Source organism: Trachinotus anak, unplaced genomic scaffold (genome assembly GCF_046630095.1).
Source record: "Trachinotus anak isolate AG129_WGS33_773 ecotype Australia unplaced genomic scaffold, CSIRO_AGI_Tana_v1 ptg000025l, whole genome shotgun sequence".
In the NCBI taxonomy this organism is placed as follows: domain Eukaryota; kingdom Metazoa; phylum Chordata; class Actinopteri; order Carangiformes; family Carangidae; genus Trachinotus; species Trachinotus anak.
In genome coordinates this window covers 6169649-6184882 of record NW_027273876.1, presented here as the reverse complement: position 1 = coordinate 6184882, position 15234 = coordinate 6169649, and the positions used below count along the sequence as shown (strand labels likewise).

The window sequence follows — 15234 nt, the reverse complement described above, 5'->3', positions numbered from 1 at the left end:
GGTTCTGTGGGTCAAGGTTCTCTTTTAGAGGCTGCACTTATTCCTCTTCGGGTGAATTTTGGTATTTCTTCTTCTAGTCTGTCATCTCCGCTTTCCCACGCTGTCAGAGTCCCTACATTCACAACTGTGATGTCAACATGCCTTCAGCTAATCACTCCCTGGATGCTGGGCTTTAAAATAGCATTGTGATTGTCATTCTGCTCTTTCAGACCCATTATTGTGCAGCCTACCACCTGCCCACCATCTCCATGACCTTCAGGACGTCCAGGGAGATTCATCTGAGAATTTCCATCAACCACCTGCTGCTGGCTTTACTCCACCACCACAGGTGACTAGAGTCCAGAGGAGCCTGTCTTATCTGCAAGGATGCTTTACATTAATGGGGTCTAATAGGCAAAGTTTTTCATTATTGCTAACCTCTGTAACCTCAGTACATCACTTCTTTTTAAGCGATGTTGCTGTTTCCAGATCTTAGTGAGCAATATAATGTTATCTTATCTAGTAGAAAATTTTTTTTCCAAAACTATGAATATGCAACAAAAGTTGTAAAAATACAGATTCAAAAGGCATAAAAAAATAAAAATTAAAAAAAAGATGAAGTCAAGCACAATCACAATGAAAAACTGCTCAAGGCTGTGTATTGCTTTCATTCCCAGCATCAAAGGTAACTCAAAGGTTCAATTCTAGTGACCGAACTTTCTAAGAAACTGTCACAGCTGCCTCCCACAGGGGCAGCAAGAGCAAAAACTTATGTAACTTTCAATGAAATCTACAGATAAGACTCTGTGGCCTGCACCTATTATTTCTCACAGCCAGTCTCAGCCTCAGTCAGATTTCAGTGAGCAATGAGCAGCTCCTCTGACACAGCCAAAGGTCAGGACACGCTGGGGGGGTAGGGGAGGGGGGGGGGGGGGTTGGGCTCTGCCAGCAAGGGGTAGGAGTCACGCAGCAGGGCACCCTCTCCACCATACACACGTACTCACACATAAAAAACCATGCACACATATAAGCACACACCTATGTACAGGACATATTGATAGGTAACAAAGAGGAGAGGCAGGGAATAGAAAAACATGCACACACAAAGAAATGCATAAAACAACATCGTCCTCCTCCTGAGTGTGAAGTTTCTGGGCAGACGCAGAGAAAGACTCGAACCACAAGGTAAAGTTCAAAAAGGGTAAGCCTTTTACTGGAAAACCAGGCAGTCGTACACATAATCAGTCTGAATCAAACTAATAAATCCAGGCAGGAAGCAGGAAGAAAATCCAAAACCCAGAGAACAAAGTTAAGGCAGAAACTACAGAGACTGACACTGGGAAGAAATGCTGGCACACAATGAGCACATGAGGAAGAACAAAAGCAATCTGGCAGGAGAACAGGGAAACCAGGGGAGTATATATACACAGGGTTGGCTGATAGCAAAACCAGGAGCAGGTGAGTAATTGGAGGCAGGTGCGGATGAGAGACACGCAAGGACAGGAACTGAAACTCCAAGCCACGTGAGTACTTCAAAATAAAACAGGAAACACAGCAGCCAATGATTAACGGGATGTTACAAGGAGAACATTGCTTATTCCACGAGATCACATTTAAAAGACAGAGTTATGCAAACACAGCAGAGGCCCAAGGCTGTGTCAGGACTCACCACTCGTGAGTCATCCAAGAGTGAGCAAAAGCCTTCGTTTCTATCTTATAAAAATAGTGGCTGGATGATATAACGAACACAGTGCTGATGAGAAGGACCACAGTGACGTACACGGTGTCCCTGGCCCCAAGGGAGCAAAGTGACCTTGCTCTCAGACCCGGCTTGATGTGACTGTGTGTTGTTTTGTGTGCCTCGATCTTTGGTGACAACATCCCCAGATGTATGAAAGAGAAAATCAATGGGCCGCAATTACAGCTGTACTCTAAAACCAATCTGTCAGCTATATGTGAAGAAATGAGAAAAGAAAATGTTTTGTACTCTGTGTAGAATACAAATGCACAACTACAAATCTTTTATTTAAAAAATCCCTTAAATCACACTTTTAACCTTTAATTCATAGTTTTGGGCTAAATAAATAAATTGGGCTGTATAAATAAAACTGACTTGACTTGATTTAACTGTAACTAACCGCACTGAAGTAGAGAGAAAGGGCCTTTGTCCGACAGGAGCATGCTTCAGTCAGCCAAAAAAACTTCAGTAACCAATTTTAAAACTACTTTTTATGCTTTAAAAGTGTCAGTGTTTAAATTAATCTTATGTATTTGTTGTGATCACTGGTGTCACCTGTTTTATGATTTTATTTATTAATTTCTACACAGTTTTATTTTTATCATGTGTGTTTTGATATTTCTTGTAATGATATATTGACTGCTGTTATTTTTATCAGTTTTAAATTATCATCTGTTTTGCTGATTATTTTAAATGTTTAATTCCATACTGTGTGCTCTAGGCCTACATCATGTGTTGCTGATGTCTTGGCGAGGTTACTCATGCAAAGGAGATGTTTGACACACTTTTTTGTTTAGGTAAAATTGTTGTTATTATTATTATTATTACTACTATTATAAATATTATTTATCATTGACTTGAAGAAGAGCTACACTTATTCTAATGAGTGATGAGACTGAATCAAAGCTATAAAGCCGAGACAATAAGATAAAAGGCTCTAAACTGCACACTGTGCAGAACTGAAGGGAAGTGAAAAAGTGATGATAATTCTCTGTGCTCATCACTATGAGCGACCTCTTTCACATGAAACATTTTTTACTTTCTTCATATAAAAAACTGATAAGAGCAGCTTTAACATTTAATATTATTTTATCAGTGTTAACATGATAATGCAGTAAATTTGAATGTCCATGTCGATGTTGACCTAACCTTCCCTGAAGCCAGTTTTCTGTATCTACAGCACACACACAGACACACACAGACACACACACACACACACATTGTACCTTGTGCTTTGCAACAAAATCAATGAGGAAAGTCAACAGAGCGCTGAGGTGTGCCAGAAGCCTCTTAGCCTCTTAGCTGGTTTCTATTTACTGTTGTCTTGTATGCAGGTGTGTGTGTGTGTGTCTGTGTCTGTCTGTGTGAGTGTTTGGATTATATCATTGGATGAGGGGAAGACATCAAAACGTCTGACCCTTAGAAACATCTGTCAATTTTTCCAGTGGGTACACACATACACACATACAAACACAAACACACACACACACACACACACTTATTTCGCCCTTCATCGGTCTCTTGAAAAAGAGTGAAGAAATTTCTGTCAGCAAGTCAGAAGATCTGAGCAGAGTATGTTGTGTGTTTTCCCCCTGAGCCACTGTGTCTCAACACTGAGCCGTCACAGGTGGTGCATCCAGAATGTGCGCACTCACTCTCAGACACATTTGTAATCCTCCATGTGGGGTCCAAGATGATAGTAAATCCACTGTATATTTGTGTGTGTCTGTCACCACAGTCATCGCAGTGTGTGACTTCCTGTGTGACTCACTGACTGATCACTATGGAGAGCATGTGATCCACACACACAGACACACACACACACACATTAACACGCACATGTGCTTAGAAAAAAGATTTGGGAAAAAATGCTCGAAGGAAAAACTGACTTAACCTCTTTGGACAGTGTCAGAACTGTCAGTTGTTGTCAGATTTGTCCACATTATATAAGCATCTCTTCACGTCTTTACCAGGCGCAAGAGTCAGTAAACGTGACTCTGTATTATGTAAACAGTAACACACAACTGGCTGTCCTGTGTGCTGTATGAAGATAGACAACAAAGATTATGAAGCCCCCTCCATTATTATGTGGTCCATTCTTTTCTACATTTGGAAGTGTGTTATCAAGCTCAAAGCGGTTACTACAGGCAAATACAAAAGCTGTGTTCAAATTGACATCTGTTTTTTTAAAGTTTGTTTGGGGTCAGTTTAATCCATGGTTATCCTGATCCATGGTAATTTCACTAGTTGCTATGGTTACCAGCAGTTTACAATACAATATTATTGACCATCCCATTGTAGTAGAAATTTGTCTTTGATTGCACCTCAACAGGGAACATTAGAGACAGTGAGAAACAAGAGTAACGATTCAATTCTGTTACAATTATATTAGGACACGTTCCTGACACAGACAAACATAATCTTGTGTTATTATTTGTATAATTGTGTATACTGGACAAAGAGAAAGGGGACATATGTTTACAGAGTCATGTGTTGAAATGGAATTACATATGTGAGTTGTTTTGAATTTTATACTGCTGTACTTCTTTCGTATGGTCGGACTGTTGCTTTTCTATCCTGTACATGTATGTTGTGATCATTTTAAAAAAGTCAACTCGGTCTGCATCTGAAGATACTTTCATTATCTTTCATTATCAATTAATCATATATCATATTTCATATATCGCACATTTGTGAAGCTGATACCAGAGAAGGTTTGGCATTTTTTGCTTGAAAAATAACCAAAACAATCAATTAATCACTTATCAAAATAGTTGCAGATCAATCTTATTGTCGGTCAATTGATCAGCTACTTGTTGCACCTCACATAAACAAAACACTGGGTGGGAAAACACACAAACAAACAAAACAAAAACTGACAGAACAAATAAAACTTCATATTTCACATTAAAACTACATTGGGCAATGATTAAACTACAACAACACCTGCCAGCCAATCAGAAACAGGTATTTTACATGGCTATGGTATACATGGTAATATGTATACAAATATATATAAATACATATCCTAAAGGTTTTGTTCACCCATATTTTCTGACTTTCCTCTACTGGTGTCTCTCCATGAGATAGTTTTGGGTTCATCTGCCCCGGTTTTGAGTTATACAGTACATAAATCCCAGAGAGTCCCGCCTCCACCCCAGTTCACTGGAGGTAAGTGGAAATTTAAAAAAAAAAAAATAGGATGAAAAAATTCAACAGCAGCTTCTCTTTCCCATTACGCTGGATACTCCACAGCACTCCGTCAACAGCTTTCACAGGGACTGTTTCTTCAGTAAAGGGTAGACCCACTGAGGTCTGACGTTCACAGGTCTCTATCTGGTGTTTTTTTTTTTTGTTTGGTTTTTTTTTGTCGCCAGACAGACAGTGTGAACTGTGAAGTGCAGGAAACATGACATGTATTGCCACTGTTTTTGACCATGACTGGCTATTAATTGGTGGTGCATCACACTGCTGTCAGTGTCAGTGTTCTCCCTCTATTTGGGTTGAAAACATACAGAATCAAATTATCCAGGGGTGATGGGACTGAGCCAGCCTGTCAAAAATAGTAAACATGTCAGACTTTATCAGGGTTAGAGTGATAAAGTGCTGGACTTATTTCCATCATTGTCCCTGGTGTTTACACAGCCCACTGACCTCATCAAGATGGCGACAGGCACTCAACGTCCAACTTTAAGTTATTAGAAAATAAGGCTGCAGAAAAGCAAAGCATATCAATAAACAATTGATCTTTTCAAACCTGAACCTGAAGATAGTATAACAACCATTTCCATGTAAAATGCTATAGACAATATTTAACTGAATATGAGGTGCCCTGTCCTCCAATAGAAGAAAAACTGAAATCTTCTAAAACACCTCCTCAGGGTGAAGCCTGAGGATAAATCTAAGCAGTTTGTTTTGTTTCAGTTTCAAAGCTTTTGGAAGGGCCCGGTGCCATGAGCTAATCGTTTAATCAAAGTAACAACAAAAGGATTTGCACTTTCCAGAACCGAAATTTCATTCATCTTCATTTGTTCTGAGAAGAAAAGTCAGAGACAGATATCTTAGCATTCGATCCAAATGTATCTGCATTTCTGTAAATTGAGGTGAATGGGTCCTTTAAACTGAGAATTCAAGTTTTAACTTCATTTATGTGCAACTTAAAGTTTACCCTAATATGTAAATCAACCCCTTTTTTTCAGGAATCTCAGTTTAAAGAACAGGAACCTACCACGCATGTGTTCTTCATGGATAAAGTTGCCAGAGAGATATTTTTTTATTACATCAAAGTGGCAGCATTGTGTGTACCACACTACCAATGATGACACAAACATAATACCTTTTTCAGAGCTTGTCTCAGAGCCAAAACTTTCATAGGACTCTGTTCGACCAGGGAGACTGCAGAATGAGATGAAAGACAGCCAAGACTTTCATCTCAGAAAAGAAAAGAAAAGCCAACCCCTCGTACAACACACCAACAGTCCTTGTGTTATTTCAGGCCTTGCAAGATGCTATAAGTGAATCACCGATAAGAGCCTGTCAAAATCATACATCAGCACTATCAAGAGGGGAATAGGATCAAAGCGTCATGGGAATCTCAGGGTCCAAAGCATGAAATGTCGCCACAGAGAGAAAAACAAAATGGTGAAAAGAATGGTGGTGTATCAATGCTGTCACACAGCTGAGACAGAGATTAAACAACTTCAGTCAAAGCAGCCTAGGCCGAGCTGATAATGTGAGTAAATCATCAATGTTTTCTGTGTTCAACACGCGGTAGATGCAGCTGCTCCGGCTGTTTGCTAAGACAATAATAGACTTGGCTGAACAGTAAATTGGTGACTATCACTGGCCCGTCTCCTCAGCACTGTAATTGCCATACTGGATAAAGAAAACTCTTCATCTACAAAAAGAGCATCAAGCTGGCAGCCTTTATTACCAGCATCACAATATCAATAGTGCTAACAATAAGAAATGACACTACTAAGACCTCTTTTACTATCCCAGCTTGTCCCAGCAGCAACAGACAACTTACAGTGTATCAATATTTCACCACTGCATTACTTCAGGTCTGGTGGCAGAGGCTTAAAAAGCCAAAGCAGGCACCCCATAGGGGCAAAACAGCAGAGTTCAGAACCTGGTCAAATGGTAATCTCACCTCTGGAAGAGAAAAACAGCCACCACCCTGTCACATCAACACACTATCTAAGTGTCTAATTTGCCTATTAAAGCTACACATCCATATGACTGGATTCTACGGGTGTATTCCTACTTTAATTGATTCATCTTTTTTTCTAAAGAATAGGGGACGTGTCTGTTACATTCCAAGGTAATGTCTACAAATGTCTTGTTTTGTCCAACCAATAGTCCAAAACCCAATGATATTCAGTATAAGACCAGGAATATGATCGATCATGACATTTGAGAAGGTGAAAGCAGGTAATTTGCCATTTTTGCTTCAAAAACTACTAGCATCAACTAGATATCAAAATAGTTGCTGATAAATTTTATGTTGATTGACTAATCAATTAATCAGCTCTTGCAGCTCTTCTGGGTTCCTCAAATGCTGTATTGTATGTGCTACTTTCAGTGCCATTATACTGAAAGGATCCCACACATTTTAGAAAGTTCACAATTGGGATATTTTTTGACAAATAGGCAACAATTTGATCTGATGGATCTTACCTGCAGTGTATTTGTGTGCACTTGCGTGTCGTAGTTAGATTTGCTAACTAGCTAATCAGATGATTAGGCTAGCCAGCAAGTCGAAGTACAGGGATATGCTATCAGTTAGCTACAATAGCTAATCCAGGGGGGCTAGTCGCTGTGTGTACTTTTGGACAGACTCAGAGATGATGTTGAAATTGAGACGACATTATTATTTATTCATTTTTATTTATTTATCTTTTTTTTTTTTTTTTACTTAAACCTTCATTAGTTGAAATTTTTGGCTACTTGAGGGCAGACATGTTGCTCTAAAAAGTTGAGATGGCAGACATGTTAGCAAACAGCTGCCTACTTATACATCCAGCAACATTAGCATTCATTTAGAGTCATGTTTTTATCCACCTTAAAAATGTAAGTTCACTATTCACTCTCCTTTTAGCTCTGTTTTTGGTCTCCACCAACCACCACCTGAGAGAAATACATGGCTGCTAGGCGCTCCACTGTGTTCACTAGCTAGCTGCCAACTGTGTGTGCCTGCTGTTTAGTGCTGGGTCGGTAGTCTGTAAAGAGATTTTTTTACTGAAAACATCTGCCCTCTGCTGCTGGAAATGAGGCCAATAACAGGAGTGAGACTAAACCGAAATAGTAACAGTGAAGATGCAAGCTTTAGCAAAACAATGAACAAAAAGACACTTTAACCTGCTGTAGAGCTGAGGGAAATTGTGGAGTCGGTGGTATAAAAACATCACATGAACAACAGACTGTTGTTCTGTGGTGGTTCTTCTGACACACCTGGCCCTGGAGATTTCCATACAAGAGCGCATAAAGTCACCCTGTGTCATTTTCTTTCCTATCAGTGTGATCTCGCTCTTCTACAGTGTGCTCTTGTTCTCCCACTTATGCAGGCCATCTGTAAAGCACACTGTAACTTAATGAGCGCCCCCTCATCCCAGCTGAGAGACATAATATAAATCCTCCCACTATGTCTCCCATAGGTAGTGACACCCACACACAACATCCATCCTATTTCCACATACAGCAGTGTGCACCCAGGCAGACACGTCGTCTTTATGAGGGGGAGCTTGCCACTCTCCACCCCCGCCCCCCCGAGTGACATGTGTCTCCACAGGGAAGGTGACAAGGGGTGCATGGGTGCAGATTTTACATTTGACTAAATGCAAACCCGAATAGCACTCTCCTCCCACACACACATACGCATGGGGTACTGAGACATACACGGAGACTGATGAAACTCATGCTGACACACGTGCACATCTTGCACTCTCACATGCGCTCCCCTGGTGATTAAAAAGTGGGTCAAGGACGACTTTCTACGAGGGCAAGGAGAAAAATAAAATCTACAATGATAGACTGGCTCTGGCTGCAGCACAGAAAAGTGCCCACAGTAAGTCGAGTATGTATGATTTATAATCCGAGCCAGAGTCAGAGATGTGTAAATAAATAGCCAGAGACATGACGATTTAGAGGCTTTCAGAATAGACAATGAGCTCTGTCTATGATGCTCTTACAAACTTGCTTAATGATGCCTCATGAATTATACGTGCTGCCTCGTCTGATGAACTCCTCAGAGTTAATCGAGTGTGACCTTTTCATTTGGCTGATAAATAACTGTACTGATATTAGGAATCAGTCCAGTGCTGTCAGCTCCCAAATGGTTGCAGTAAACAGCTCCATAATAGTAGCTATAAAAGTGGTGCCACATTCAGTGCATTATGAGGCAAAACTTGAATGAGGAGTTTCTCAGTCTCCAGCAACCAGAGAACAAAATACTGCCATTTGGATCATCAAATTGCACCACAACGTAGCAGACAGACAGTAAAACACAGCTGGCTCCTCCTCTGTTATATATCTCTGATTGATTGTGATTCAGAACGTCAAGCAGCACATCCTCCCATCATCTCACACTGCAACACTCTGAACGGCTCTTATGACATTGCACCGGGGAGCTCGGCTGGCGACAGAGCTGGGCCCCGTCCTCTAATAATACTCATCCTCTGAGGACTGAAGAGGAAGTGGAGAGGGGTGGAGTGGAGTGGAGGTAAGAGAACAGCTATCCGAACAGTCTGCTGGTGCCGGAGTTCCCTTCTCGCTGCAGCTGCAGTGGCAGCCTCTGCCGCAGTGATGGGGAGCGAGGAGAGAGGGAGGGGAAAGGTGAGCTGGTGGGAGGTGAGGTGAGTAAGGTGGGGAAAGAAAGGCAGCGCTTCTGGTCGTGTGTTTAAAATGCCAGAATGCACCTATTCAGCAGTATTTCCTGCACGGACACTAATCAGGTCCACTGTGCTCAGGTCCACTTTTATGAGGGCCTCCTGTCTATTGTTTCATTAGAAGTGTTTGCTGAGCCGTGTGATCTAGGACAGGGCTTGAGAGAGGCGATTAATAACTCGGAGCATGGAGGAGCTGTCTTCAGGGCCAACTTCGAAAACTGTGCCATTTCTTTAACGGGGAGGGGAGGAAGAGGCTGGAGCAGCGTTGAATAAGGACAGCGAGGTGAGTGATTAGTGGGCCTGTGCACGTGAGTTTGCATGGATCCATCTAAAAAAACAGGGGTTTTTAAAGTCAAAAAGCTCCCACACCCTTGGGAGATAATTATGTTGCCATGTTCTGCAACCACAGTTCCCATAATGCTTTGAGGGGAAGTAAATAGCGAGTATATTGCTGTCATAAATTTAGTGCGTCACATAGTGGGCTACATTTGGAGCCCTGTTTTTTTTACCTATATTTCTTTACATTTTGGCAAACAGGTACCATTCATGTGTGCCGAATTAGCTATTAGCAGTTCCTGTTTGCAGGGTTCCCATGAATGTACAGACAACTGTCACTGTATTTTTGTGATGCTGAATAAAACCTAAAAAATTAATAATTCTCAGGCAAGTCTTGGAGTTACAAGGACCTTCTTTTTTCTATGATGTCTTTTTGGTTGTTTATTTGTGACTGACACCGTTGATAGTGATAATCCCTAAAGCATAAGTCACACTGAATCTGACACTATGTGTATCATGTGTGTTTAGATTTGACCGCGATGAGATGAGAGGAAGTAGCTGCTGCATTTCCAGTTCCTGACAATGTCGGTAAAGTGGACAAAATCAGCAGACCATACCACAAAAACTAATTTCTTGTTCACTTATCACAGCGTCCTTGCCTCATGTCTCACCCTCAGCGCCTCACAGTTTGAAGAACCTCTGATCTAGAAAATTCTGTTTACCCCTCACCTTTGGAGACGACAGTTGTCCTGGGAGTGACATCCAAGTCCAGAGAAGGGCTGAAGGGGAAGGCCCACAGCTGCGACAGCCTGGCGAGGAGCAGCAGGAGCAGCAGCAGGAGCAGGAGGGGCTGGACTGACCTCTGGTCTCCCATGTTTCACACGCAGACCTGGGTCCAAGCACAACCTCGCTTGCACTCAACTTGTTGTACACAAACAATCTAAGTGTGAGAAGTGTGTATCTTTAGGTCTGGCAGCAAGTGGATGCAGACTCTTTGATTATCCTCCAGGTGAGAAGAGTCTGTGCAGAGAAAGAGACAGTGTATATTAACTAAACAAGAAATGATCCAGCAGACCAAATGAGTTTTTTGTACTGAGGTGGAAGTGGTGTTCAGAGAGATAAATTAAAAGCAGGATGAACATTTGCAAAACAAACACTCAACCACCTCGGGGGAAACACTGCATTGTACTTATAAGTGATATTCAAAGTTGTTGTGTACTCAGATCCTAAACTTAAGAGCACTAATACAACAACGTAAAAAAAATCCCATTGCAAGTACATATCCTTCATTCAAAATCCAATTTAAATAAAAGTATTACCAAAAAAAAAACTTCCAGAGTAAAAGTACACATGATGTAGAACAATGACACTGATACTGAAAGCAGTATTATTGTATTAGTTGGTTGAGGTGAATCTGGTTCCAGTCCTTGTTCTTTCATGTTTGGGGAGGTATTTTAATGAAACCATCAGAAAAGTTAGTAGGGGAAATTTCTCTTTTGGAGGAAACTTTACCCGACGATACTCTGCTGTTCTGTACCGGCTCAGAAACCAAAAAGGCTTGATGTGTTTTTATGTAACATCTTAATCTGAAAGGTAACCAGTAACTATTGGTTATAGCTGTCAAATCAATATAGTGCAGTAAAAAGTATTCAAGTTTCCCTTGTACTTGAATAAATGTACTGTTACTTTCCACAACTAGTTACTAGCAGCATACATTAGACAGGAAGCACTTTCAACAGGTCATGGGTGCATCACAAAGCTTTCAGATGCACTTACTCCTCCAATCTGCCCTTAATGTCCCGAATGTTCAACCGAAACAGACATTAATGATGTCAGAACACGTATAAAGGGTATGATGAACTCTGTTAAAGAGACACACTGAACTTTTTTGCCTACTTGACAGCATGAGCAGAAAATTACATGCTGATATGCATGATCACTCTCTGACTACAGCCAATTAGCCAAAGTGAATGAGTAAGGTGCTGTTACATAAAAAGACCATTTAAAAAGTTTCGGGAGTTAAATAATGCGCCTCCTGTGATGCGATATTGCAACACACAACTTCATCTCTTAATTAGCTGTGTGCGCACTGGAGCAGCATGATGGATAATCTAGAGATTAGGCTCTGTGCCATTAGCACAATCTCCGCCTGGCTGCTGGTTCTCTGGCTCTGTCACTGATCAAAGGGTCAACACTGAGAATCCCACTCCACCGCGGAGTGACACTGGAGAATAACCAGCTTAATCTCCACGGCTGCTCGCTGCTCACTGCTGCTGCGAATCACTCGCAGCATGAAGCACAATGAAGCCACTGACCTCTCCGTTAGCACTTTGGGTGCTAAGCTTTGAAACCAACAGGATGACAACGTGAGAGATGAAATGGGAGGGGGTTCGTGATGATGCAGGGATCCCACCTACTTGCCTTGCATTTATCCAGAACTATTTCCTAAGGCTGGCTTTACCCAATGTAACTTCTATGCTTTTGCTTCACAAAACCTACAATTGCTGTAACAGAAACAGTCCAGAGGTGTTTGATTTTCACTAAACTGAGTTAAAGATGTGAGGAACTGGAATTGCATCTTGCTGTTTAGTCTGTATTATAAGTGAGGAAGCTTCAGTGAGGCCTTTACAAACAATATGGTCCATATTATATTGTTATATATTTACAGAGCTAAACATCAGTATGAGCACTAGTTCCAACAAAGCTCCTCTCTTAGAAAGATAGAAATATGTTCAAGCAGAGGGAGACACATGATTGAAGGTCTCACTGATGAGGACCATTAAATGCAGTTGAAAACAGCAAAAAAAAAAAAAAAGCCACCATGTTCAGCTTAAGTTAAGATTCTTTTGTTTAATACAAAAGCAACTTGTGATTTTCTCTAAGACCAAACAGATTTTGTTATGTAAAATCAGTGGTGTTCCCCTTTAACATTGCAAGTGCAGGCAACACAACCAGTGCAACATGAGTCTCTGCAGCACCACTGTCTGCCAACACTGGCAAAACAGAGGACAGCAGCTCAAGCAGCCAGGTGGGCATGCTGGTGAGAAGCCCTTTGGTGTGGTTTTGTAAGCTACTGCCCTCATGGACGTAGCTCACAGCAAACACACCATTGTCTCAACACATCTGCATGTGCGTTGTGTGTGCGCTGCTCTACAGGAGCTGGCAAGGGCAGCGACAACGTGGTGTTCGCCTCACTGACGAAAGCATGGAAACTCCAGGAGGGGAAAGGTAAACACATCTGCCTTAGCGGTGGCGTGACTGATGTGCCATGCGTGACAGGAGACGAGAGGAATCGAATGAAAACAGCAGGCGGTGTCTGAGACATCTTTTACTTAGCAAAGACTATCAGTTTCGTCCTGTTTATTGATCCATAGAGCCGGGCTTGAAACAGATCTACTGGGACATTTTAACCCAATTTCAGTGATAGTCTCTGCTCTCTGGGGTTCATCAGACATCCTGAAATTAAGCCATTACTCACCTACAGAGTATGAAGACGTTTGCAGAGTATAATACAGCTGTTTTCCAATGGAAGCATCTGTCAGGCAGGACAGAATGATTTGCTAAATATCTAGCCTGACATTTCTGCAGACAGATCAATAAAACAGGTGAACGGCTCTTGTACTTTCTTTACACTGATGCCAAACACATCATCATACCTCTGATCAAAACCATCTACCGACAAATACACAATCAACATTATATTTTATTAAAGGAAGTCTGTACTATATATAATGTATTGGAACATGATATTTCTTCTTTTTCTCTTTCTTGATCCCAAACCATTGGGGGTTTTCACAGAGCTGCAGCATAAATGAGATTACCCACACATTAAAGAAAGAATATGTGGGTTCACCCTGTGGGCCCCGTTCACCACGACGTGGAGAATCTCAAGACATAATCTTCTTCTTCATACACTAAAAATGCACAGAAGTATAAGTTCCGCAAGAAGTTCTCCGTTTGGGTCTATCTGATAAGCAAGATGTGATAAAATCCTTACATCATGACATCAGCCTCAAAAAATGACAGTAAGTGATCACGGTCTCTCTTTGGGCTTCAAATCAAACAGTCAAATAGACTGTTCTTCTGCGTGGCGCCTGCACTATTATTAAAATCACCCACTACATAATCTGTGATGACAGATGATCTCACCATCTTTGTCTTTCCTGAGGTTGTATCATGAGATGGAGCCTTGTTCAGAGCTGTCACCCTTTTTTCTATGAAAAACACTCTGTGATTGGAGAAGCTGACGAAATACCCAAACGGCTGGTTTATGACGCACTGGGAAATTGACTTTGTCTTTAAACTTTTTCTCTATTTTATGAATGTTTACTCTAGAGAGAATGGCTCTCCTCAGATAAAACATGATACTGACCATAAGAAGTCATAGGGTGCAGGATGATAGTCAATCTGACCTCATGTGATTAAGTCTGCTTCTTCCAACAACCACCAACAATGTAAGACCATGTTGTAATGTACTGCACAGTATAATCATCACCTATTGTGCTATACACTGTTTTCTTGTCACATATTTTAAAGTGTAAATTGAACTGGCTGGCAAATTGGGAATTACTGGGAATTAAAGATTAAAGATTTCAATAATAAACTAATTTAATGTGGCTTCACCTGTCATCTGTGCCCATTTGAATCAGAGGGATTGGAAAGAGGAGAGTACCATTTCAGTATCTTCATCTGAACTGTTCTCTAATATGACACTTAAAGTAAATAATTTACTAATCCTTTATAGATCAATTCTAAGACATCAATTAAAGTGAGTTTTGGGTTGCCATGTTTTGACTGGTGTTTCTTTTTAGGAAGCTCTTTAATCCATCAAAAAGACCATTTCAAACTGTTTTTTTTTACTTGTGACCTTCTGAAAAAACAATTAATTCATGATCAACTTATTAAAATGTCCAACTGAAGATCTGATGAATCTCTGAGAACCAGTTACAGATGACTTACTAACATTTGCCAATGCCTTATTGAACAGTATTGAATAAATGCCCTTTATTGTTGACTTCATTGATGCCAGTAGTTGAAGTAGCAAATTGCATTTACTCAAGTACTGTACTGAAGGAGAAATATTAAATAGGCCTGTTTATAGTCTAGTGCTTTCATTTAATGCCACTTTACATATCATCATACATCATATTTCAGAAGGAAATAATGTATTTCTTTCTCTACATTTATCTGACAGTATAGTGATAGTAAGTTTTTACACATAAGTAATTTGATCAGCTTACAAAATATGAAATTAATTAAAGATTAAAAATTAGAAAAAAAAAATTATATGAAAGTATATTAAAGAGTTAAAATGAGATCCACTCCAACCTGCCACAATATTTAACTACTATCAAC

General features: G+C 40.6%; 1 protein-coding gene and 1 long non-coding RNA gene across 3 annotated transcripts in view; one reads left to right on the top strand and one right to left on the bottom strand.

The window, feature by feature from the left end:
* sema4gb (sema domain, immunoglobulin domain (Ig), transmembrane domain (TM) and short cytoplasmic domain, (semaphorin) 4Gb) overlaps positions 1–15234 on the bottom strand; it is a 42332-nt gene that overhangs the window by 25454 nt on the left and 1644 nt on the right. The window contains exon 2 of one of the 2 annotated variants that reach the window (XM_071462057.1): positions 10609–10899. In XM_071462057.1, the coding sequence (XP_071318158.1) occupies positions 10609–10753 (145 nt within the window). In that variant the 5' untranslated portion in view covers positions 10754–10899. Of the gene's footprint in view, positions 1–10608; positions 15047–15234 lie in introns of those variants that run through there. The other variant, XM_071462058.1, reaches the window with a different exon arrangement.
* Positions 8018–10694, top strand: LOC139608387 (uncharacterized). Its single transcript, XR_011685015.1, has 3 exons — positions 8018–9886; positions 10408–10463; positions 10557–10694. It is a non-coding gene; the product is annotated as an uncharacterized lncRNA (long non-coding RNA).